The sequence below is a fragment of the Brachypodium distachyon genome, chromosome 3, assembly GCF_000005505.3.
Source record: "Brachypodium distachyon strain Bd21 chromosome 3, Brachypodium_distachyon_v3.0, whole genome shotgun sequence".
In the NCBI taxonomy this organism is placed as follows: domain Eukaryota; kingdom Viridiplantae; phylum Streptophyta; class Magnoliopsida; order Poales; family Poaceae; genus Brachypodium; species Brachypodium distachyon.
The window spans coordinates 45,463,651-45,484,806 of record NC_016133.3 but is presented as its reverse complement, the minus strand read 5'-3'; the positions used below and the strand labels follow the sequence as shown (position 1 = coordinate 45,484,806).

General features: G+C 46.3%; 1 protein-coding gene across 10 annotated transcripts; it reads right to left on the bottom strand.

Moving 5' to 3' along the window:
• Window positions 1–4,079: 4,079 nt before the first annotated feature.
• On the bottom strand, window positions 4,080–20,259 carry LOC100825226 (proline-rich receptor-like protein kinase PERK10). 10 transcript variants are annotated; one of them, XM_014901532.2, is made up of 14 exons: window positions 19,989–20,259; window positions 18,897–19,000; window positions 18,152–18,265; window positions 17,397–17,480; window positions 17,135–17,265; window positions 16,973–17,047; window positions 16,845–16,889; window positions 16,602–16,763; window positions 16,371–16,521; window positions 15,627–16,290; window positions 14,933–15,035; window positions 14,799–14,834; window positions 14,436–14,724; window positions 13,586–14,327 (listed from the first exon to the last, which is right to left on the bottom strand). In XM_014901532.2, the coding sequence occupies exons 8-13, from the start codon at window positions 16,732–16,734 to the stop codon at window positions 14,555–14,557; spliced, it is 1,257 nt and encodes a 418-aa protein (XP_014757018.1). In that variant the 5' UTR covers window positions 16,735–16,763; window positions 16,845–16,889; window positions 16,973–17,047; window positions 17,135–17,265; window positions 17,397–17,480; window positions 18,152–18,265; window positions 18,897–19,000; window positions 19,989–20,259; the 3' UTR covers window positions 13,586–14,327; window positions 14,436–14,554. The 10 variants fall into 10 exon arrangements, with proteins under 10 accessions (XP_014757015.1, XP_014757020.1, XP_014757021.1 ...); XM_014901530.2 differs by having other exon boundaries at window positions 16,602–16,740; XM_014901529.2 differs by lacking the exon at window positions 13,586–14,327 and adding an exon at window positions 4,080–4,332 and having other exon boundaries at window positions 16,602–16,740; window positions 16,845–17,047.
• Window positions 20,260–21,156: the final 897 nt, after the last annotated feature.

Genomic DNA, 21,156 nt, shown 5'->3' with positions numbered 1-21,156 from the left:
TATAGCATCCCGACACTGGAGAATAATAATTAGTAATACTCAAATTAGTTAGTACAATATGTATAAATTTAGAGCAAGTCAAAGCACTAATATTCAAACAATCATGTAAATAACTATTTGGCAAATAATCAACACCAATATTGGAGGTCATATCAAAATGATTAAGCATATGCAAAATTTTATTTTCTTTCAAATAAAGCAAGTTATCACAAGCAATGCTAATCTGATGCACCAAAAAATTATTGTTCACATCACGTTCTCCAATTAATTGAATATTGTATCCATGAGCACTAGCAAAAGATTTTGAAATTGTTAACTCATAAACTTTCTCCATTGCATGTGACAAATATATAGGTTTATCAAGTGTAATATATCACAAAGAATTAATAGGTGGATCCTTATCAATCACCCCATGTGTAATTAACTCAACACAATCTAAACCAAATCTATCTATCTCACATGTTTCTCCCAAAACATTAGTTATTTTCTCACATGATTCGTTCTCATCAATATCAAAATTAATATGTGCACTCAAATCACTAGAAGAATTAATTTCAGCAGTAGGTGCACTCGAATCAGCATGTACGTCAATAATTTCACATGGTGCAAAAATTCAACAGGTATCTCATTTATTTCATCACATGTCATATTTAGTTCAGCAACACAATCCTCTGTATCATTACCTCGTGGGCTTGACTCATTTGCTGTAGACCTTCGCTGTAATTTCAGCTCAACTTCACGAGCAAGATTAAGCAAACACAATATAGAGTCGTATTGTCCATATTCAATCATGTAAGAAATTTCAAAGTTAAGCCATAGTAAAATCTATCCATTTTTCTTTGCTCGATTTCATCTAAACCAAATCGCAAGGTTATAATTTGGAACTCATGGTAGTAATCATCAACAGTTTTATTATCTTGTGTCAAACGTCACAGATTCGAACACAAGTTAAAAGCATAATTCAAACGAACATATTTTTCTCTCATTATTTTCTTCATATCAGCCCAAGTGCGAGGTATTTTATTTTCTCTAACTATCTCAGTCCACCAAGATAAAGCAGCAAAACGAAATTTACTACTAGCAATTTGGAACTTGTGACTATCTAATACATGGAAGCATGTGAATTGTTCAATTAGTGCTATTTCCCAATCAATATAAGCTTCGGCATCATTATTTCTATCAAAAAAGGGTCCAAAACAATTATTTGCATTACAAGGTTTGCGATATACCGTTGCCTTGCCAATGTCAACAAGAGATGAGGAGGATGGATGTGGTGAAAAGCACTCATGTCGGTCACTTGATAGCATAGGCCTATATTCCATTCCTCGTGTAAGTCCTGCCATGGTTAGTAGAAGACAAAAAACAAATCGCAGGAATATGTTCCTATCAACTACTAGGATGTGGCTACAAGTCGCTCAACTCTCAAGCTAAAAATCAAGTTCTTACGAGTTCTTACCATGCAAAATAGGAAGGTGATGGCCAGCGGCGTGACCAAGCCCTCCGAAGATTGAATGTATCGTTGTCTCGGTAACAAACCAACCTAGGTGTAGAATCTGTGGAGCTTGGAGGTTTTTGTGAGTAGCAAGGAAAAGCAAATAATCAAATCAGCAATGCAAAGTTGAAAATATGCTAAAGAATGCTAGTCCTAGCTGGTGGAGTCGATAAGAACGAATTACAGAAAGAATCTAAGCTTAGATACAGAAGAAGGTAGGAAACGAAAGATCAAAAGGATGGTACAACAAGTAAATTCCTAGAATATTTTTTATTTTTTTGGCCTTCTGTTTGGCTTCTTATTCTTTTTTTTGTTTTTCTTTAACCCTAGAAACTCACGCAAAAGAAGGACCGGGAACCTGTACATCGGTCTGCGAAGAACAGCAACGGCTGCAATAAGGAAAATTCAAAAAATTGTGGGTTAGAAGCATATCGACACAAGCTTTCCAGCAAGGGCAAGATCACTCAAAACGTATGTTGGACCATGAAGAAAACTGAAAAACACCGGGCTGCAGCGACGCCGGAAAAAGGATGCAAAAATTTGGAAGCTCCGAAAATCCACCTTAAAAGCCGAGTTTGAGGGTCAAAGTGCAGGGACACCCTGGATATTTCCTGATGCGCCTCGTCATGAGCTTTCCAAAAAGTCCAAGAATGTCCAAATCCGAGTTGGTATGCAAAAGATACGCCCGTTTTACTGAACACGACTCAAACCCACTCGGAACTATAATTCTCCTTGAGGTCAGATGCAAAATTGATTCTTTTCTCTTCTTCTTTTTTCGTTTTTTTTCCTTTCCTCTTTTTTTTCTTTCCTTTTTTTTCTTTCCTTCCTTTCCTTTCCTTTCTTTTTTTCACAACTTTCCGAACAACTTTATCTCCAAACAAAAATCGATCTCTGTCCTTATTCCAAAACACTTTCGAAAATTTCTCCCGATTGGACTCGGACTTGAAATCGGCGCGGACGGCAACTGCGATGCGAAACAAAATTGATGAAGGCGGATATGATGGTGGCAGCGAAGGATTGTAGGCGTGGTGGTGGTGTGGCAGGTAGATTGGCGGTTGAAGATTCATGAAAGGAACCCGCGTCACACGATGATATGGTAGTGTAGAGATGAAATGAACAGAGAACATCCCTGAACTAGGTGATTTAGGGTGGCACCCTGGTAGTGCATATAGACCAACCTCCCGGGCTAGCGAGACCTACCCGTGGCCTAAGATTTTATGGCGCATCTGTCTATATCACCAAAAGGGAGTCTAACTCGCAAAAACAAGTTCAAGTGGCTCAAAACCTTAGGTAGTCCAACTCTGGAGGGCATTTCGAGATCCAATCTTGTCAGGGCCTAGAGTTTTAAGTATTAAGTGAGCATCTTTAAGCATGTCATTACATTACTTATGTCTTACGAAGATAGCTAAGAATAATTTTTTGTAAATACGTTTTAAACCTAAATTTGGGACTTTCTCAAACAACATTGTCAAATAATTATCTAATGACCATAAAATAATCATGACAAGCTCACAATATATAATTTTTGAGCCTCAGAGAATTTTTATGATTTATGATGATTTCCCCCCCATCCCTTCCAATGATATTTCTAGCATAGAAAACACATAGAAAATATTTGGAATATCACAAAAATGTAATTCCCATGGGAATAATTCACTTTAGATGGTGATGAATTTTCTAGTACCAAAACATGGCATTGTTGTGTAGAGAATGTTAGAATTAGTGAATTACCGCTATTTTCCAATAGAAATTATCATACAAATGTTTAGGAAAACAATGTGCCACTTAAATTTCATGATTCTTGCCAGGTTGATTATGAAAAGGATTTGGATATTATAATATGAAAATTAGGCCATGTCATGTGTAATATTTAATAGTTAGTGAGCGAAATCAATTTAAATTATATTTTTAACATTGAAAATGGTGCATGGAAATAGTATTAGGATAAATTCCATGATAAGGTTCCGTAAAAAAACAAGTATAGGATGGCATAGGATTTTTTTGGTTTATTAATTTCTGTAATAAAATATATTTTGGGGATTTAGTTCCCTTTAGTGAGAAGTTTTAAATGGCAATAAAACGTTAGAAAGTGCATATAGGAGCTTGGGAAAAATATAATAATTGGTCCTTGGCTCCATCTTAAGAAAATGGACACTAAAAGCAATACCAAATTGCCCTGCCCCAAACAAAATAGAAAATCCGATTAGCCTTGACGTTGTTTCTCGAAAAAGGCAAACATCACTGCTAATGAAACGAACATCAGTTGCATAGGATGTTCTTATCGTATGAAGTCATCCTCGGGTGAATGCATATGAAATGTTGTGTGCTATCCTTGTTAGTGTACTATTTTCTTATTTGTATGTATCGTTAGAGATGAGTACCCAAGGAGCCCCCATACAACTACGAGTTCCCGCGGGGACCAAAGATCACATACTTTCCGCTAACTCCGGCAAACTGCAACACCCCAGATATCAACACTACCTCGCAATCCTACCACTCTATGCTCTCTAGCTTTAAGTATGATACAAAATGAAAATTTTGGCGACATCTTATTTTTCTTATATGGTCATCCACGACATGCAATTCATAATATTTCTCATCACTGAATAGTGTACTTGAATAATAATACAAATAATTCTTATCATAAGTAAAAGAACTAAGGAAAAGAATATAACCAAATGACCTAAGAGTTGCACTAAATAAATGATGTGCCAGATGTGCCAAACATTTCATAGTGGGATGATAGTTAAACCATAGGTTATAAGTTTATGATAACTAATGAGTATGTGTGTCCATGTGAAGGTGTGCTACTCCCCCAAGCATGCTGTTACTTGATGTACCTGAAAACCAGAAAACAAATCCAAAAAGAAATCAAGAGTAAAAAATTACTCAGTCAAGTACAAGCTGGTAGAGCCCGAAGAACAATAATCACAAATCCTACAAATTCAATGCCATAGAAACTTCAACAAAATGGTTTTTTCATACACCACAGGAGAAATATAAAAATATCTTGAATAGGTCAACGAAAAACTTTCTGTAGAATGTAGTGTAAAAGAATCTTTAGAAAAAATCTTTATGGGTCGCAATCCTACAAATCCAACAACACATAGAAAACAAATCCTAAAGATTACAGTGGCCGTATTGTCCTTTGAACCAAGGCGACATGTCCAGCGAAAAACTTCATTCAACGCTGTCGGGGGTATGACCCCGGGTAGGGTCATGACGACACGTATTGACCAGGATAGCAAGAGCAAAGCCCGCATAAGAAAGTACGCTGGCATCTTTAAACCGACTTAATAACCTGCCGTCATACCAAAAGTGTGCCGGCATATCTATCTTGTCTTATGTGATTGCAGGATAAGCACGAACTATCTGATCTCGGCTAAGGCCGGGATGCACCAACAGTCCTATCCTGGTCACATGGCGCAAAGTAAAGCAGCGCCCCCTTTATGACGGAAAAGCAGTCATTGCTCACGTTGCTGTGTCGGGCGACTGCATAGTGGCGCGCCATAGAAGGACAGATGACGAAGGCCGGGGCATGGCTACAGTGCGCGCCGTCTGGCAGTACGCAAAGCACAAAGCTGCGTTGTCCCCTCCCGGAAAATCCGGAGGGGACCATGGGCGTACCCGGCGGGCCCGGTGGTAGCTAGGGTTTGCTTTTGGTCCACATGTCAGTGTGACACCTTTGGCCTATAAATAGAAGCTCCACCCTTCCTGTGAGAGGGGTTCCTCACTTAGACATTTTAGGAATTCTCCTTCTCCTTCCTCCTCCTCAGGATACAGCTCAAGGAGCACCATTGTAGCCCTCCGTATCTCGGATAATACAACATAGTAGGAGTATGAGCTTTACCTCATCAAGAGGGCTCCGAACCTGGGTAAACACTGTGTGTTCTTACTCTGAGCGTGGTTTACATCACGCCATCCCTCCTCCGGATCCTCCTTCGTCCATCGGCCCCATCTCAAGCCATCCTATGGCATCTGCCGTGACACCACCACGACAGTTGGCACCCACCATGGGGCCAGCAGCGGTGCTGGCTGGAGTTTTCATCCGGACGGGAAGCTTCCTCGTCATCGGAGAGCGCGTCGCCTCCGGTTTAGTCTAGAGATTCGGCTCTCTGGGCTTCATCGACAACAACGCAGGCTGCTTCAACAACGCGCCACTTCCCTGCGCAGGCTGCTTCATCAACTTCGGTATGCACGAGGTCTATGTCGCCACTGACACTCCTTGCAGGTATCCTGAGCAGGTTGTGGTGGCCGAAGATCCTCCCGCTGTCTGCATGGTTCGCGGCCGGCATGTCGACCGCCCCGCTGGCCGTGCGGAGGTCATGGTGACGGCTCATGGCGGCGATGTTGGCAAGGGCGTGGCAGAAAGCGCCGGACTCCCAAGCAAGTCCGGCAGAATGGCGCGTCCTCCGATGGAGAAGCCGGAGAACATCGCTGCTCAAGCCGGCACGTCCGCTGTGCCGGCAAAGCCGACTCCGCTCCAGTCCACCATCAAAAGGCTGACCTTGCCTGTAGCACCAAACGCCAACTCGGCCCAGTTGCAGGCTGAGCTGGAGTTGGAACGCCAGAAATTGCTGCAGGAAGCTGTCGACGTGGCTCGTGCTCGGCAGGAGCTCGAGATTTCGCTCCGTGAGTATAACAAAGCTCATGGTCTCAATTCTACTGCAGTGGATAACCCTCGTCGAGTTGGGGAAGTGCGTAATCGTGGCAGAAACCTGAATGCCGAGATAGCTAGGGATGGCAGGGCAATGCCTGCTGTGTCGGCAAGCTATGTGTTAGCACTAAAGCCGAAATATAGCACCCCTGTTAAGAATCTCAGAGCAGCTGAGGCTGCAGCAGAAGAGTTGCCAAACCTCACGGGAGAGGCGCTCCGATTGCAGCAGCTGCGCGTGAAGGAGTAGCTTCGCACGGTTAACGAGCAAAAGGAGGCATACATGAGGTTGCACGGCAAGCCCGATGCATCTCAGATCATCCACTCGACAGCAGGCGCTGGCGGCCGGGCGGACAAGCAAGCGTCTTCACCTGGTGGCAGACGGGACAAGAGTGTCAATTTAGGCCGAGACAAACGGCTAGAGTGTTACGATCCGGCATTGGCCGAGAAGCAAATGGCTAGGAGAGTTGATGACGGCCAAAGTGGTCTGCATCTCCGCAACAATCGTCGAGATCCACAAGAGCGTCACTCGGCTGGTCATGGGATCAATACTGCTGCAGGTCAGCAGGGTGCGGGGCGCAACCCCCTGTATCGAGGTGAAGATCGCCGGCAAGACCGTTACGATGACGGATACTCGGCCATGGGAGATGAAGACTATCTCAGGCGAGAACGTGACAATGTCGGCCCACTTGGAGCCCGAGTGGGAAACAGGCAAGTGTCGCTGCTAGATGCCCGACATCGACTCGACAGAATCTATCTGTTGGAGCTTCTGGAAGAGCAAGGCCCTCCGGGACCGTGTTATTTCGCTCACCAGATCATGAGAGAGACACCAACCCCGGGTTTCCAGCTACCCAAGGGCACGAGAACATATGACGGTAGCAACAAGCCGGAAGACTGGTTGGAAGATTATGTCACTGCGGTGCATGTGGCAGGCGGCAATCGCAGATGGGCGGTACGCTATGTACCCCAAATGCTGGTAGGACCTGACAGGATCTGGCTGAACAATCTGCCGGAAGGCAGCATCAATTGCTGGATAGATTTTGAGGAAGCTTTTGTCAGCAACTTCACCAGCACCTACAAGAGGCCTAACCGCCCGCAACAGCTGTCCATGTGCAAGCAAAGGGACAATGAGACCGGTCGAGACTACCTGACAAGATGGAACAACCTCCGCAACTCCTGTGAACGGATAGTGGAGTCGCATGCAATAGCATGGTTTGCCCAAGGGTGCCGACATGGCAGCTTGTTGTGGCAGAAGCTGCAAAGGGAAATGCCGGCCACTTTGTCCGAGATGATCAAGATTGTAGACATGTATGCGTTGGGTGACCCGACTCAGCCATTGCTGATGTCGGCAGAGCCGCAAAGAGAGCAGCCGACATACAATCCTGCTGGAGCATTCCGGAGAAATGATCATCAAGATCATCGGAATAAAAGAAGGGACGACAGGCCGGATTACCGGTATTCAAGATCAACCTGATGCCGATCCTAGCCAGCGTCAGAAGACTGGGAATCAGCAGTGGGCCAAGAAGGGAGAGCAGAAGAAGCCCTGGCAAGATAAGCAGAAGTATACGTTCGACATGATGCTTGATCAGCCTTGTCGTTTCCACACGACCAATCCCAACAAACCGGCGAATCACACAACCCGGCAATGCAGCTGGATGCAGCGGGCCGAGAAGGGTGAGGCAAGTCGGATGCCCCCTCCTCCGCCGCTCACAGGCGCCAATGCACAGATTCAAGGACCCCCTCCGGCGAACAATGCTGTCAATCAGGTGAAAGACCAAGGCATCCCGGAGTATGCAGGAAGAAACGAGTACAAGGAGCATCACCAGAGCTACATGATTTTTATCACGGAGCCGACCGACAAGCAGAGCCAGCGCAGGCGTGAGATGGAAGTTAACGCTGTTATGCCGGCAGTGCCGAAATTCATTACTGGTACGAACAGGAGCTCTGTTGGAACCGGGTAGATCATTCTAAGGTCATGCCGAATCCTGGCGGTTATGCTCTAGTGGTCGACCCGACGCTCATTGGGCCTGACATGAATGTCAAGTTTACTCGAGTTCTCATTGATAATGGGAGCAGCATAAACATCATGTACCGAGACACGATGCTCAAACTCGGCATTACTGATAACATGCTTGAGCCTAGCCGGACTACCTTCCATGGTATTGTGTCGGGAGTGTCTTGTGCTCCGGTAGGCAAGATCCAGTTTGATGTCTTATTCGGCACCAAGGAAAACTGTCGGACCGAGAACTTGGTGTTCGAGGTGGTAGATCTCAACAGTCCGTATCATGCGCTACTCGGCAGACCGGCATTGGCCAAATTCATGGCGACTACCCGCATTGGCGATCTGAAAATGAAGATGTCGGGACCAAATGGTACCATAACCATTACCGGCAACTACAAGCGTTCGATGGAGTGCGCGGCAGCAAGATCTACTTTGTCCGAGTCATTGATCATCGCTGGCGAGAAGAGGAAGCTGCAAGAAGTCGTCGCATTAGCTCAGTCGGCACAGATTGGCCTGCCGGCTATGACCAACCCTCATGGAAGCATGGCTTTCCAGGCAGCCAAGGAAACAAAGAAGATCCCGGTCGACACTTGTCGTCGCACGGTGCTCCTACACCGGGGTCGTGCGGCCACGGCCCCCTTTTAGGTTCGGTAGGGGCGTCTGGGCAGAGCCCCGGCGATCGCCGGCACGGCCGATGAAGCCCTGCGGGGCCGGCGATATGAAGCGCTAGGAGTGCATGCTAACCCAAGAACAGAGGCACGCACGTTTTTACCCAGGTTCGGGCCACCCGGAGGTGTAAAACCCTACGTCCTACTTGTCTGAGCTGATATTGATTGCGGATCAAATGTTTACAAGTTGCCGGGCCAGCTCCCGGACTTTCTCTCAGTGGCTAGGTACTCTCCACTGCTCTCTGCTGGCTGTCTACTGGAGCCAACTAAGCTTCTGCCGAGCCAGATTGGGTAAACTTACTGAACTGAGCCAAAGAAAAATGTGGAACCCCTTTACCGTTGGCATGGGTCCTCCTTTTATACTCAAGGGGATGCCACAGGTGCCACGGTGCATGGGCTACAAGTGTCCAACAGGAAGGCACACAACTCCACCCGGTGAGCTGGTGGCGTGCATGGGTGCCACCTCCGCTGCTAGGGGCCTAAAACCCTAGGATAGGATTGGACAACCACTGTTCCTTTGATCGGACGGGTAACTACTCGTCGGTCGGGTCGTTTCCTGAGCCGTGCGCCTTACTCCTTGCCTTGGTGGGACCGCGCGTCCCATGCCCGCCATGCGCCCACGTGGCGCTGTCCACTGGGCCCCACGCCCGAGGCAGGGGCACGCGCCCGGGAACCCCTAGTCCCAGCAAGTCGACCCCGGGAAGCACCCGGGCCCAACGCACCCGGGAACCCCCTCCCGGGAAGCAGCTTCCCGGGAGATGCCCAGGCGGGAATATTCCCCGAAGCCCCGCTAGCCCCTTTCGGGCTAGTAGCTTGCCCGGGAGCTCACAGACGCTCCCCGGGATGAGACCTTCCCGGGAACTCGGGAACGGTGCCCACGCGTCGCGCAGCGGTGGTACCCCGGGTGCCACTGGTGCGACAACACTGAGTTCCCGGACCGCACCTTCATCATTGGTGCCGGCCTGAATGAGAATTAGGAAGGCGAGCTCCCCAGCTTCCTCCGTGAGAATCGGGACATCTTCGCATGGTCAAATCAAGACTTGCCGGGTGTGCTGAGGGAGTTGGCTGAGCACTCATTGCATGTCAGGCCGGACGCAAGACCAGTGAGGCAGCCCCTTTGACGCTTCGCCGATGACTTAAGGAAGATAATATCGGAAGAGATATCCCGGCTTCTAGCTGCCGGCTTTATCATGGAAGTGTTGCACCCTGACTGGTTGGCTAACCCGGTCATGGTGGAGAAGAAAAAAGATGACCCAACTGCTGCCAAGGTGTGGCGCATGTGTATCGACTACACTAGCTTGAACAAGGCATGCCCTAAGGATCCTTTTCCGTTACCTCGGATCGATCAAGTGATCGACTCCACTGCCAGGTGTGGGTTGTTGTCTTTTGTAGACGCGTACTCTGGAATTCACCAGATACCGCTGAACCCTAATGATCAAATAAAGACATCCTTTATCACCCCATTCGGGGTTATTGCTATTGCACTATGCCGTTTGGTTTGAGAAATGCAGGGGCTACTTACCAAAGGTGCATGTAGAAATGCCTGCACGACCAATTCGGCAAATACGTGCAGGTATATGTCGACGATGTCGTCATAAAAACCAAAGAAAGCGTCACGTTGCTGGATGATATCCGGGAGACATTTGCAAATTTGAGGAGATTCCGAATGAAGCTAAACTCGGTCAAATGCACATTCGGTGTGCCGGCAGGAAAGCTACTCGGATTACTGGTGTCAAGCCGAGGTATAGAAACAAATCATGTGAAAATTGCCGCCATAGAAAGAATGAAACTGCCGAAATGTCTCAAAGATGTGCAGAAATTCACTGGATGTTTAGCATCGCTAAGTCGTTTTGGTAGTCGGCTGGGTGAAAAGGCAATGCCCTTATACCAGCTGATGAAGAAAACCGACAAGTTTTTGTGGACGCAACAGGCAGAGGTAGCTTTCCAAGAACTGAAGAAGATGATCGCTGCGACGCCGATATTAGCCTCGCAAATGGCGCAAGAGCTGATGTTGTTGTATATAGCAGCAACAAACCGGGTTGTCAGTGCCGTCATAGTGGTGGAGAGAGATGAAGACGGCAAGTCGGTACAGAGGCCGGTATATTACCTGAGTGAGGTGTTATCATCATCAAAACAGAATTATCCTCGTTACCAGAAGATGGCGTACGGTGTTTATATGGCGGCAAAGAAGCTGAAGCATTATTTTGATGCACATCAGATCCGGGTCATATGTGAAGCACCCATCTCGGAAATCATGAGCAACAAAGATGCAAGCGGCCGGATAGCTAAGTGGGCTATTGAGTTAGCACCCTACACGCTGCAGTATGACAGACGAGATGCAGTGAAGTCTCAGGCGCTGGCGGATTTCCTGGTGGATTGGGCCGAGATGGAATATGAACCACCACCACCTGAAACTAGTTATTGGAAAATGCATTTTGTTGGCTCCAAAGTGAAAAGTGGGCTTGGTGCCGGCATAGTTCTCGCTTCGCCCAAACGTGACCAGTTGAAGTATGTGTTGCAAAATGAATTTGTAGCATCCAACAACGTCGCCGAGTACGAGGCGCTGGTTCACGGACTGAAGATGGCAAAGGAGATCGGTGTTCGCCGGATTCAATGTTTTGGTGATTCCGACTTGGTGGTCCAGCAAGCCTCTGGCAATTGGGATGCATTGGATGCCAACATGGCACTATACCGTTTTCATGTGCACAAGATTAGTGGCCACTTTGAAGGGTGTGAGTTCCACCATATACCGCAGGCGGAGAACGAGGCTGCCGACACTTTGTCGAAGCTAGGATCAACACGGCAGGCCATCCCGGCCGGCGTTGCGTTGGAATATCTACGGAAGCCATCAATCAAGCCGTCACCAGAATCGGAATCGATATTCATTCCGGCAAGTTCGGGAGCTGACATCACTCCAATGGACATTGACAGTGGCAGTGGTTCCGGTAACCCGGGGACTGAGCGCCCTAACTCGGCTGAGGCAATGGCGGTTGAACCAATGGAGGTAGATGAGCAAATTTTTGTAACTCGTCCTGTGCCAGCTTGGGCACATCCAATAATGTCATACCTCAAGGATGGGAGTCTGCCGGAAGAAGTGTTGGCAAGGCAAATTCAGAGAAGACCAAAAGCATACACCATCATCAACGACAAGCTATATAAGAGAAGTGTCACTAACGTATTGCAGCGTTACGTTGAGCTAGAAGAAGGACAATAAATCCTCCAGGATATTCACCAAGGGGAGTGTGGTCATCATGCATCCTCAAGAACGTTGGTGGCCAAGGCATTCCGGCACGGTTTCTACTGGCCGAGTGCGTTGTAGGAGGTGGAAGATATGGTGAGGAAGTGCAACGGTTGCCAGAGGTATGCCGACATCTGCGCTTAAGACCATCCCAATCACTTGGCCATTTGCTGTTTGGTGCTTGGATATGGTAGGACCCTTCAAGCGGGCACGAGTAGGCATGACGCATATCTTGGTCATGGTTGACAAGTTCACCAAATGGATTGAAGTGAATCCGATACGGAAGTGTGACAGCAAGACCGTGGTATCATTTTTGAAGGATATCATCTTAAGATACGGCTATCCGCACAGCATCATCACAGATAACGGAACAAACTTCGCAGAGACGCCTTTTGCGCGGTTTTGTGCGGAAAAGAAAGTCCGACTGGATGTCGCCTCAGTAGCACATCCTCAGTCCAACGGGCAAGTTGAGAGAGAAAACGGCATGGTTTTAGCCGGCATAAAACCTCGGCTAATTGAACCACTGGAACGCACTCTAGGATGCTGGCTAGATGAGCTCCTAGCAGTGTTGTGGAGTCTCAGGACAACTCCAAATCATTCCACGGGCTATACGCCATTTTTCCTCGTATACGGGGTGGAAGTTGTCTTACCAGCTAACATTCTACATGAGTCTCTGCGAGTGACCATGTATACGGAAGCCGAGGTAAAAGAAGCTTGAGAAAATGACGTCAACCTGCTCGAAGAAGCACGGGAATTGGCTTTATCTCGGTCAGTCATCTATCAACAACACCTTAGGCGTTATCACAGCCGGAAGGTAAATCTGCGGGTGTTCCGGGATGGAGATCTTGTGCTCTGGCTTGTGCAGCGCACAGCCGACATGCATAAATTATCGCTCTCATGGGAAGGACCCTTCATTGTGAGCAAAGCGTTGCACAATGATTCCTACTATCTTATAGATGCGCAGGACCCCAACGCGAACAGGATGGACAGATTTGGCAAGGAAACCAAGAGGCCATGGAATGTAGTTTTGCTTCGTCCGTTCTATACTTAGGAGATGAGTATTTGTATCGTTCTTTCCTTATGTCGAATATTTTGAAACAATGAATTATCCGCCGGGTTCTTAAAAGGAACTCGGGGACTCCCATGCTATATGAATGTTGTGTTACATCTATCTATTTGTCTGTCGGCATGGCTTGATTGTGTAATATTATGTCGGTCTAGTAATGTGTCGATACTGAAAACTCCCTCTATAACTTAGCTGTTGTCCGCAACCCGGCTTCATGGCAAGCTAGAGCATGGGTACGAGGTTCTCGAACACATGAAAAGCGATTGTGGAAACAAACAAATGAGCGAGCCGAGATGCGCGTTATCTTATCTAACCCAGCATTCCTTTCCTATACCGGGCATTTCCAGGCGAGTTTTTTGAGTTTAAGATTTTTTGAAAGGTCTATTCTATGACTTCGTGATTCATATGTCGAACGCCGACAAGGCAGACAAAGAGCCAAGGTCATATAATTCACCAACAGAAAAATAAACTCGGTGACTCGGTTGGGAACTTGATAACATGTGGCATAAGCCAATTTAAACCATTGTGCATCGCAAGTAAAGTACTTCAAAGTATTTACATCTGCACCCGGCATCCCGGGGATCTAACAGTTTTAAAGAGTTTTTTTGCCGACATCAATAGGCATGAATTCAGGCGGCAGGATCATTGGTGCCGGCACTCGGAGCATCTGTCGCGGCAGAAGGTGACTCGGCCACGATTTCTTCATCCATCTCCTCTTCTTCTTCCTCAGCCGCCTCCTCGTCCGCGTCCGATCTTGGACCCTCCACAAAAGTGTGCACGTCAGCATACTGGATGAAGGAGTAGGCCCATTCTTGACGTTTTGCAATCAACTCCGGGTTCGAGAGGAAGGGAGAGCCGACGCGCATGGACTGCAACACGTCGAGGTTAATGCCGTCGTACCAAGAAAGTACGAACGACAGTGCCTCGTCGGCGCCGACGCGAGCGGCCGACTCCCGCCACTCGCTTAGCCGGTCCTCCACCTCCAGGAGACGCTTCGCCAACTTCGGGATGGCACTCGGCGCTTCCTCTCCCGGCCAAAGAGCTTGGAAGGCGCGGATGCCGGCATTGAGCATATCAATCCCAAAAGCCTTCAAAGGCTTGACACAGGTCCAGATGCTCATGAGATAGTCCTCCACATCGTACTCCAATGGCAGTCCCTTGGAGGAATCCCTCTTTCCGCGAGCTCTAATCACGGCGGCCTGAGCAGCTTTAGTAGAATGCGGTGCCAAGAGAAAAAGAAGAAGTAATGAATCCCGGCACATTGCTATTGTCGGCCAAATGTTCAAAGGAAAAGATTCGGGTTAGGGCAACTTACTGGCTAGCAATCCATCAATCTTGCCGAGATCCCGTGTGCACGCGCCTAGTAGATGTGCGCTCTCGGCCTTCTCCTGTTCAGCAGCGGCAGCTCGGGTCTTGGTTTCGGCGAGAAGACCTTTATATTTTCTGCACTTCGCCTTCCAGGCGGATCTTCTCTTTGGCTTGCGCAGAGAGCGCCGAGGTAAGTAGAACTACCTCGGCCTTATGCGCCTCGACTTGCGCTTCGAGTTGCGCCCTTAGCCGGGCCACCTCATCTCGATGCTGCTCTATTAGCTGAGTTTTCTCCCCTGTTTGGAGGACGCGGGTTACAAGAGTTTAAGACAGAAATGGACACAATCCGACATATGGAATAAAGTCATACCTTGCACCTCCGCAACGCGCGTCAGTAGCTCCGACACTTGTGCGTCCTCCCCGGTTGTTTATGACGGCACATGTCAGTTTTCACAGTACATAGGTAACTTGACACAGTTTTTATGTCGGTGGAAGTGTACTCACTCTTGCTTTGCTGCTCGGCCACCAAAGCCTTGTGCTTGTCCGTCAATTTCCGGTGTGACGCAAGCAGGAGTTTGAAGATCGAGTTCCGTTTATTCATACAGCTCTACAAGAAGATGATCCACAGTTAATTTGATAGCAATGGCAAATCAGCAACTATAAGCTTCAGGCCGGCTATTCTAAAACCGGCCTGAATCTCGGGGAATAATGTTTGAAGTTTTTAAGCTTCAGGCCGACTATTCTAAACCCGGCCTGAATCTCGGGGAATAGTGTTTGAAGTTTTTAAGCTTCAGGCTGACTATTCTAAACCCGGCCTGAATCTCGGGGAATAGTGTTTGAAGTTTTTAAGCTTCAGGCCGAGTACTCTAAACCCGGCCTGAATCCCGGGGAATAGTGTTTGAAGTTTTTAAGCTTCAGGCCAACTATTCTAACCCGGCCTAAATCTCGGGGAATAATGTTTGAAGTTTTTAAGCTTCAGGCCGACTATCTTAAACCCGGCCTGAATCTCGGGAAATAGTGTTTGAAGTTTTTAAGCTTCAGGACGGCTTTTCTAAACCCGGCCTGAATCTCGGGAAACAGTGTTTGAAGTTTTTTCAAGACAAGCTTCAGGCCGACTATTTCTTACTCGCCCTAAACCTCAGGGACTAGGAGTATATATGCTAAAGATAGAATAAAAAACTTCAAGGAATTTTCGTACCTCGGCAGCTCGGCTGGACTCGAACAATGCAACCCTTGCCTGGAACATCCGGGCCGCCAGCGACTCTGGAGTTGCCGCCACGGGTGATGACCCCACCAGAGCATTCTGTTGTGCCGTCTGGATTGTGTCGGAGTTAACCTCATAACTGTCGACGTTGTTCCAATCCATGGCATATTGGCCGAGGGATCCCCAGCTCTGCCCGCTTGTTGTCCTAAGAGGAACTCCTTGAGTACCCCGGATAGACGGCGAGCCGGATGAACTCGGAGGCTGCTGTCCTGCTGGGATGGCAGAGCTCCAAGTCTTTCTCGCTTGAGCGGCCGCCAGCTGTGTCGGTTGCGGCTGTGGTGGCTGCTGCGGCGGCAGCGTTGCTGTGGTTTGAGGTTGTTGGGGCTGCTCTGCCGGCTGACGAGGAGGATCCGTGGCCAACGGTCGCGTTTGCGCATTAGGCGCTGCCGACGAAGGAGCAGTCCCGGCCGCTGACGTCTCGGCTTGGGCGATGCTTGAAGCGTCGATGCCGGGGCCGACCTCCTGGACGAGGGATGTCGGATCTGCGGTGGTCTCGGTTTCTCCCGTGGCCTGGGTAGAAGGCTCTGCACGCGGAGATGAGCTTGCTGGGATCTCGGACACGATGCAGGTCTGAGACCGAGTGGCAGTCAGAGCATCCCTGCAGGAATGGAATGTTGTTACCTTCATATCGGTTAAGGAAAATACCGACATTAGAAATCGAAATGGCATAAAGCTTACCCGACGACCATGGGTTTCGGCTTCGGTTGCCGGCCAGTGGTTTTCTTCCGCTTCATAGTCCTGGAAAGCTCTGTGTCGGCAACATGCTTCTCACCGGCTGACACCGAAGCAGCAACGGGGGCCACATCAAGGCTCGGATCGTCCAAGTCAGCTGCTCCCGGACCAAAGCAGACGTGAGCATTTTGGAGATAAGAGCTCTGATATACATGAGAGGAGGTCGGGAGTTATTACCTACGGCACGTCTGGGGCCGGCATGAGGAATCGGCATGTGATCCTCCGAATCCGGATCTTCCGAGTCAGCTCCCAAGCGATCGCTTCCGAAGCGCTTGTCCGGCGAGTGCCCGTCCTCATTGCGTTGGAGCATAAATTTCTCCACAAAATTATAAGGTTACACTGAGATAAGATATTATCGGCCAGAGGCCGGCATACAATCATGTCGAAAGAAAATCGAAGAAGCAAGTAGACAAAACTTACCAAGGGCGCATGGTTCTTCCGGCTATATGGTACCATGCCCCAACTCTGATACATGTAAGATTTCAACAAGAATTATGGAACGGAGGGAGTAGTAAATATGAACAAAACATGATGAGATAAGGTTGAACCAATTTTGTTTTTCTCTTCAGTGATGCTCCTGCTGAGCAAAAACATCTTCAGTCTACAACTTACTGAAGTCCTACCTGCAATATAGCAGCGACCAAGTCAACCATCAAACCAATGTAACAAAAGCAGAGCGGACGCAAAGCCTTCACTTGCACTCCACTCACAAAAGGAGGCCGACTGTGAGGCATCAAACTGGCGTTGCAAAGGAGAATCATGCACTTGCACGATGTTGCCGTCTTTACAAGAAGAATTTTATCCTGTCATCCTTCTTCATTGCAATGTAAATGGCTTGGACCTAAAAAGAAAATAGTGTAACCTTTCAAAAGGAGCATAAAGTTTGCACTATCTTAAAACCCTGCAACTGTGAAATTGTTCTCACGTCGTGCGAGTTCCATTTCATAATTCACAAGTGCAGCGACAGGTTACCTGCTCACTGGAAACCACACTAAGAGGTCCAATTTTTACAGAAGTGTACTTGCCCTTTGAAGACACTTTCTGGGACATTTGGCCCTGCAAATGAATCTACAGGAATCAAGATAGTTGCAAAAAAATAGTAAAGAACTAGACATAATCTAACATTTAACTGTACAACGAAGTAAGAGAATAAAAGCACTGCTCCGTCCCGACAAATTATGTGATGATCGACTCTAGTGATTATTTCTTGCAAAATAGATGGTGAAAATAATGATTCATCCATTTAATGACATGCAATAGCCAAAACAACATTGTAAACACTAAGCCAGACAGGATAAAGAACAAAACTGTAGTTCCAATACTAACTTGCTCATAAAATTAAACCTGTACTCCCTCCGATCCATAATAAGTGTCGGGGATTTAGTACAAGTGTCGAGGATTTAGTACAAATGTGTACTAACTTTGTACTAAATCCCCGACACTTATTATGGATCAGAGGGAGTACTATATACAGAAGCAAGACCACTGTAGTTGTCATATTCTATATTTCAATCATTGTATTTTTTTTTACAGGCAAAACTGTCTGTGATGAGATTCTTAGCCTCTTTAATGTTCCAGACTTCCAGTTCACATTATATGCCTTATGTATTTATAAGTTATAACTGCGAGTATAGATTTACACAACACTGTCAAAAATTTAGAGCACACAGCCAAAATTACTTTCACAAGTAGACACATATTTCACTTTCATAAGTTTGAATAACAACCTTGGGAATGCTCTCTTGAAGTACTGATTCGACGGCAATAACCATTGAATGGACAAAATCGTCACCTCCAATACCAATTGCAGTAAATTCTCTAACTGTCGGATATGTATTTACCTGTGAAACAAAAGAAATAAGTGATCTTTGTAATGTTTAAAATAAAAGGGAACTATAGTACAAAAGGTAGTATGCAGGTGGATCAGAGGTCAGAAAATTTAGTTCCTTGTACAAGACAGGCAGGTGTTCGATTCTGCAGGAAATGCCATGGCATGTAAAATATGGTTAAGCATGCATTGTTTGATAGTGTTCTGTTCCATCATAGGCTACTAAGGCTCAGTTTGGGGTTGCTGAACTTATTTTATACTCTGCCGTGGAAAAATACACACGAAAACAGGAAAAAGTTGGTTAGCCAAACAGAAAAATAGGCAAAAGTTGGTTGGAAAAGCTGGTTTGTCGTAATCCACCTCAATGCCAAACTCACCCGAAGTACTTAAACAACCTGCGGTCATCAGCAAATGATTACCGAGGTCAACTACGACTAAAAGAAAGCTGTTCACCGCTGTATCCTAATTATGCTGGAAGGGCTAGATACCAACTAATTTCAGAGGAACCCTTTACATAAATAAAAAAATTAAGGCAAGACAACTTTCAGGAAGGGTTTCCATTTCATAATGCATGGTGCTGAACTAGTAATTTTGAAAGGAAGAAACATTGAAGGTAAAGAGATCATCCAACATAGAGAGAGCACCTTTTTATCGAGAACAAGCCATTCATTGGTTGCATCATCAGTCACGGTACTACCCGTGATAAAATCTGTTGTGAGCGGAACCCTTCCATGAGAGCTCGCCACCTCTATTTAGGAAAAGGCAGATAAAAAAATCATAAATGACGGAATATCTTATAGCCTCTAGAAAATACTAATATTTCTCATGCCTTTCGTTCACATGAACAACAGGAAAAGAACTTGACAGCACAGAGCTACTAGGAGGTGCACATAGCACCATTACAATAGAAAGGGCATTGAATTCATCCTGTGCTGTAAATCATGCTTTTCTACATGCCAGATGGATTTACTGACAATACAATCCTAGTATAACTCGATAGCGTGAAAGCCCATTGTAAACTCTAACATAAGTAAACAAATATCTTACAGTTTTTCTATTTCTCAGGCAATTAGTTTTTCTATTTCTCAGGCAATTGAGAAATGACTATTTCTAAGTCAAGCAAGGAACAAATACAATTGCATACAAGGTCCAATGGGCAAGTACACGATCTCAGCATGCCTCTTGGCAAGCTAGCATAGATAATTTGGCAGACGCCAGATTCAGTGGTAGAGCCAGCATGTAGTTATTGGGTTCATTAAACCAATAAAATTTGACAAATCTCTTCATTATCCTTACTTATTTACTGTTTATAACTAGCTGGAAACCTAGTTTGACAATGCAGTGAACCCAATGACAAAAATTTCTAGGTCCGCCATCAACGTCAATTCACCTACATCCAATCAAATCCCAACATACCATCATCAGGGTCCTAACTAAGCCGCATAAACTGAGCACAACGTGCAGCAATTAGGTTAGTGTAACTACCTACCCGAGGACTAAGAGTTTGCAGTACCTAGTGAGATGCAGCAGGCCAACAGTAACACATTGCCACAAACTGCAACCGCAATTGTCTCGCAATACCATGAACAACTATACACTGTTCAGAGATTTACTGCGGAATTGTTCCCCTCCATTCCATGTTGATACTTGATACAGGCACCGGCTGGATTTAAATCGAAGTAAAAGCTATAAAGAAGAAGAGATGGGAAGGCTTCAGCCTATGCATGGTTACTCACGGGGGGTGGCCTTAAGAACGGAGTCCTGTGGAGGCTCCTCCTGATCTCCGGCACCGCAGCACCGGACGGAAGAAACGAGGCGGCGGCGGGTGCTAACCCGGGGCACCGAGGCGGCGGCAGCGCGGAGGTAATAAGAGGGAGTGGGGCAGGGGAGGAACTGCTGGAGCTGGAGAGCTAGGGCTCTGCACGCCATCGTCATCTTGATCGCCGGTCGCCGCCACGGCTGCAGATAAGTTTTCCTTTTTTTTCTTTTATATTTTAAAAAGAAAGTTTTCCTCCTCTATTTGTATCTTGGGCTGCTTTTCTCTTTTGGGAGGAATGTCCTGGGCTGCCGCACTGCCTACAGCAGTCAATTAGTCCGAGAGAAGGCAACTTTTGGCCAATATGCTAAAGCCCATCTTTTGTATCTTGTCTTTTCGACGATTTGGTGGATTTCTTGAGTTCATATCAAATAACCATATTTTTTGATAAAACGCATAGCACAATAATTTGCGAATTGTGAATACATTACACACTGTGACTTGTGAGATTTAGATCCGTAGACAGCAAAACTGACCGGTTAAGCCCACATATTAGTCGTCACGTGACAAAAAACATACATTATACAATTGTTTTCCATCACGTGGCAAAAACCCGTGGTAAATATCAAGCGGCTATAAGGATTCAATTTTTTAGAAAACCACAACATATCTCTTTACAGGTTTCTTTATCTCGATTATATATCCTTTTCTGGTTGATCATATGTGATTTAATATATAAAACGATCATGGTATGTTATGAACACCACGGATGTAACGTATTTCCAAATAGAGAAAATAACAACACAAAACTCTATATAAATATTTGCTCCGAGGAACCATTTGAATTTCAAAAAATCTTTTCAATGGAGCAAAATAAAATTGTCACTGCCACAAAATATTTTGTCTGTATTGTGGGTTTTTTGGAACCGAATCTCAATCGTGTGGTTCCTTCGTATTTACTTTGGCTTCAAGCCGGTTCAACATGGTTCAGGATATAAAACAAGTCTTTGGGCGTTTGGCCGGTAGGCCCAAACAATCAGTTTTGCTGTTACATATATCACAATTTAGGTTATTCATTCAGAATTAGTCAAATGTTTGCTTCTATTTAAAAAATAATCAAAAGTTGTACTCCTTCCATCCCATATTAA